The following is a 5091-nucleotide window of genomic DNA, read 5'->3' as shown; positions in this document are numbered from 1 at the left end:
TTCTTTTCTAGGGTATTATTTACAATAGGGGAGCCACACCCAATTTCAATAATTTTTACATATGTTGTCAAGGTCATTGTCCCGAGTAATAATATGAAGGTTTTAGGCCGCGCTCGTTGTTTGTTTAGAAGCTATGAGAGAAAGAAGTTTCATGAATGAATTCTTAATTTTTAGTTCCACATACATTCCGTTCGTGTTTCAAGCGTGTAGGCAGAGGGGGCTGCGCTCCCCCTGCACCCCCCCCTAAAAACTTAACCTACCCTTAACCTAACCTTGTCACCGGAACCAATAGGTGACACAAGTATGGCCGACGACAGACGAAAGGAACCCAAAGTCCAGCTAATCAGGACGCAGGAACAACGATTCGCCGAGCAGCAGCAGCCAACAGCGAATCATAGTGCGCAGAAGGAGAAACGCACACTCATGGAAGGCGGCAACAACCAAGATGGCGCCTGAACACGCCTTAAGAGACTTTAAGAATTTTCTTTTTAATAATCCAAGAATATCAAATAACAAGGCGTTACTGAACAAAGTGCTGGGTGTTATGCAGATGTATTTGGTTAATAAAATTTACAAACGTTTTGACTTTTGTTTAAAGTCTTCTTCAGTGTGCTGTGAATAAATATTAACAAATTCGGTATCGAAAACGAAAATTAATTATTATAAAAGTAAAATAATATGACACATACCTCTATTACAAAAAAAACTTTCTCACATTTAAAATAACGACATTATCAGTTAATGTAAAATAGAATGTTGATATTGGTCAATATAATAAAACAGTGTTGTTGAGTCAAGGATGTCGTTTCCGGGCAGGACGGGCTCGTTACCTTTGGCCGGGAACCGTCCTAGGAGAAGGAAAACTCCGAAATTAAACCACCCATATACATTATGGAAATGGACGACAAAAAGGGCGGATTATTACCGGACCAGGGTGAACGGACACCCAGGTCCCGGCAGTTCGGGGGTCAAGACCCTGCCCCCGTTCGGTCGATATCCAGCGAAGGGTTGGCTGTCTCGTGCGCTGCAGGCGAGGCAGTCTCTATGGCTACTGCAAGCTCCCTGGGGGAAATTCCGTCTATAGATCTAGACGAGTATTTGGGCGATGATACGCCTACGGCACGGTCTCCGCGTGGGGAATCACCAGCGGTGACTTTTACGGGAGAGTATCAACTCCCGAGCAAGGAGAGGGCGTNGACCAGCAGATGCCAAACGCAGAGGGGCGCCGGGAGCCAGTCGGGGGGAAGCGGTGTTAGTAGCCGCCCCGGCCCGAAATCTACCAAGACTGGCTCGCTGCCGACAAAACCCGGCAAAAAGATGTNCTCCCCACTTTCATCCAAGGGGGGGAGAAAGAGTAAACAGGTCCGTGGGACCATGAAGAGGCGCCGACAAGCGGATCCCGAGGAGGAGTCGGAGGACTCCTTGGGATCCGACATGGATGTTCCGGGGGAGGAATATCGAGATCTGCCGCCGCAGAACATCGCGGCGAAGATGGGGGCACGCCTTGATGAGCTTTACCGTCTCCAAAGGATTAGCAAAAATCTGAAGGGGACGGTGAAGCGAAACATCAAGACGTGTATCGTGGAGTTGCGGGCTCAACGAGATGCCCTGGTGGACTGTGTCCTGGATTGGGGGGACGAAACGGCCCTCCGTTTAAAGGCACAGGTCGCCGAGAAGGAGCGAGATGACCTCCTCCGGGAGAGGGCAACTATCTCTGCGGAACTTGAGGCACTGAGGTCGGAGATCAATGACCTCAAGGTGGAGAATGTCAATCTCCACGTCAGTGTCTTAAGGTTGGAGGCGGACGTTGGCCGGGCAGCTGTTTCCCGAGAAACGGCGACNGTTTCCGTTCAGACGGATGTCGCCCCGATGCAAGAGCAGCTGGAGAAGGAGGCCGAGAGGAAAAACCATCTATCCTGTCGGTAGAGGTGGTTCCGGCGGGGAGCAAGTCTTTGCTGCCCGGAATCGTTCCTCCCCCTGCGAGTCGTAGGGAGAGGAAGAAAAGGGAGGCTCCGGGCCCGCCGGAAATGGCCGTACCGGCCAAACTAGCATGGGGCGAAGACCAGCCCAAGGATAAATTTAGCCGCCAGCTGCAGGAGCTCACAAAAAGTGTGGCTTCATTGCAGGAGCAGTTGGCGGCAGTAGTAAGGGGGGGCCCTCCTCTTAGGGGGACTNCACCCACACAAACGGGGAGGAAAGACCCACCCCCGGCCCCCCGACAGCATAGCCCCGTAAGACCTGCTATGCCGGGGGGTGGAGAAGAGTTCCCACCCTTCACATGGGTGGAGGTAGTGCGTCGCGGTAGGCGCAAGGGCAAAGTCCCGGTGGAAGGACCGACGAAGGTTGGCGTCCCGGGTGCTTCTGCAGGGGTAGGTGGGGGGAGGGGGCCTCCTCCTCCTCCTCCTCCCCGGGCGGCACCGAGACAGNCAATGCGGCAGCGCCAACAGCCGCAGCGGCTAACACCGCCGCAGCAGCAACAACTACAACGGAGGCAACCGCAGGGGGTGAAACCTCTGAGAAGGAGGCCACCGAGGACGGCAGCAGTTGCCATTAGGTGCACTCCCGGCAAGGACAGCAGCCGGGAGTATGCGGATGCCATTCGTTTGGCNAGGGAGCAGGTGTCCCTAACGAAGATAGGGATTGGGGACATCCGCGTCCGTAAGGATATGGGGGGAGGCCTCCTTCTGGAAATTCCAGGGGAAGGAGGCAGTGAGAAGGCGGACCGCTTAGCAGAGGCGTTGTCGCCGGTCCTCTCTGGCAGGGCGGTGGTGTCCCGCCCTATGCGCAGGGGTGAAGTCCGGTTAACGGGGCTAGATGCCTCCGTTAACCAGGACGACATCATTGCGGCAATGACGACGGGGGAGTTCGGGCCCTGCAGGGGAAGCGACATTTCCGTGGGGCCTATTGCCGAGGGCCGAGACCGTATGGGCTCGGCCTGGATAAGGTGCCCGGAGGCGGTGGCCATTAAATTGGCTGCTGTGGGGCGACTTCGGGTTGGCTGGTCCAGCGCCCGAGTCGTCCCACTTGAAGTGCGCCGACTCCAGTGCTATAAATGCCTGGAGTTCGGCCACGTACGGCAGTCTTGCCGTAACGAGGAGGACCGCACCCGCACCTGTTTCCGGTGCGGGAAGGAGGCCGATCACACGGCGCGCACCTGCACGGCTCCTGTACGGTGCGTGCTGTGTGACAGCAGAGGCCTGTCCACCGGCCACAGGATGGGAGGCCCATCCTGCCCTTCACGCCTGAAGGGCAGGAATGGTAAGAGAAACCCCCCGGAGCGGAGGACCGGGGTGGCTGCTTCGGCAGAAAGGATGGAGGTGGACCGCAATGATAATGCGTAGTATTCTACAAGTTAACGCAAATCATTGCGGTCCGGCACATGACCTGCTACGGCAGGTCATGTGCGAACGACGGGCGGCTCTCGCGACGGTCGCGGAGCCGTACTACACCGGGGAGGCTCCGGGCCGGGCGGTCGACCTGGATGGTGTGGCGGCGATTCAGTGGTNGCCCCGCGTGAGCCGCTCGCTATGTGAAGTGGCGGAGAGGGGCCACGGTTTTGTGGCTGTGCGTTGGGGGGAGGTAGTGGTGTTCAGCTGCTACTTTTCCCCCAACGCAAGTAGGGCAGAGCTCCGCGAATCCCTCGATGCTCTCTCCGAGAGCATAGAGAGGGTGGGCGGGGAGTCCCACCTGGTGCTGGGCGACTTTAACGCCTGGTCCACACGGTGGGGCTCCGCCTCCACAAATGTGCGGGGGAGAGAGGTCGAGGGATGGGCTGATAGAGCCGGACTGTCCCTTCTTAACCGAGGAACGGTAGTAACATGCGTTCGGCCCCAGGGGTCCTCTGTCGTGGACCTGTCCTGGGCGTCGGCGGCTGTGGCCCCGCTGATCCGGGGGTGGAGGGTCCTCCGCGAGGTGGAGACCCTGTCGGATCACCGTTACATCGGCATGTCCATGGTCGATGAGGAGGTGGGTGCCCGCCCGAGGAATCTTTTTCCTCGGTGGAAGCGGGACCCATGGGACATGGACATGTTCGATGCGGTGGTCCGGGGATCGGCGTGGGTTGTTGCCGCCGGGGATCGGGATGGGTCCTTGGCGGGGGAGGTTAAGTGGCTGGCCCGCGTGTGTGTGGACGCGTGTGATGCGTCAATGGCCCGCGCGGGTCGGCCGGGACTCCGCAGGGCCATGTACTGGTGGTCGGCGGAGATCGCGGATCTCAGGACCCGGTGCATGGTCCTGCGCCGGCGATACACCCGGGCACGAGGGCGTCGTCAGCACGACCCGGATGCCGTGGAGGCCTCGCGCGTCCATCTGCGCGAGGCACAGCGTGCCCTCCGTCGAGCCATAGCGACGGCAAAGAGGGCGGCATGGAGGAACCTCACGGATACCTTGGATAGGGATCCGTGGGGTTTGGCATATCGGGTGGTGCTGGCGCGCCTGAGACCATCCGGCCCGGGTGTTACGGAGTTGCTGCCGGTGGATGCGGTCCAGGAGTTGGTTCGGACTTGTTTCCCCTCCGGGAGGAGGCCCGTCCGGGCCCTCCGGACCGCATACCGTGGCGGGAAGATTTCGCCGTGGGAGTTGATGAACTCCGCGAGGCATGTCATCGCCTGCGGGGGCGGCGCACTGCCCCGGGCATGGACGGGATCACGTCCATTGCCTTGGCGCGGGTGGCATTCTTGGCCCCGGAGGTGTTACTGCGGTGTTACACGCGGTGCCTCCGGGAGGGGTGCTTCCCGCGGGCATGGAAGGGGGCCAGGTTGGTGCTGGTCCCCAAGGCATCCCGCCCGGGAGTTGCCCCCTCGTCCTATAGGCCGCTATGCCTCTTGGACGAGGTGGGCAAACTTTTTGAGCGGGTCTTGGTGACCCGCATCGAGGGGGTCGTTCGGAGGAACGGAGGCCTGTCCGACCGACAGTATGGGTTCCGACCGGCGCTCTCCACGTGCGATGCGGTGTTCCGCGTTCGGGAGATCGCCGGGGCCCATCTGGCTCGGGGGAGGACGTGTGTTGCGGTTAGCCTGGACATCCGCAACGCGTTTAACTCCCTGTCCTGGGGTGGCGTCCGGGCGGCTTTGCGGGATTGGGGGCTTCCCA

The 5091-nt window shown here is 59.1% G+C and overlaps 1 protein-coding gene across 1 annotated transcript; it reads left to right on the top strand.

Moving 5' to 3' along the window:
• Nucleotides 1-2429: 2429 nt before the first annotated feature.
• Nucleotides 2430-3258, top strand: LOC109862093 (the record flags this gene model as incomplete). Its single annotated transcript, XM_020442007.1, has 1 exon — nt 2430-3258. A coding segment is annotated over exon 1 (829 nt), but the record flags the coding sequence as incomplete, so codon positions are not given.
• Between the last annotated feature and the right edge of the window lie 1833 nt (nt 3259-5091).

This window comes from Pseudomyrmex gracilis, unplaced genomic scaffold, assembly GCF_002006095.1.
Source record: "Pseudomyrmex gracilis isolate BER0280 unplaced genomic scaffold, ASM200609v1 scaffold_1356, whole genome shotgun sequence".
Taxonomy (NCBI): Eukaryota; Metazoa; Arthropoda; class Insecta; order Hymenoptera; family Formicidae; genus Pseudomyrmex; species Pseudomyrmex gracilis.
Note: the sequence above shows the minus strand (reverse complement) of the source record. Positions and strands in the feature narration are given on the sequence as shown.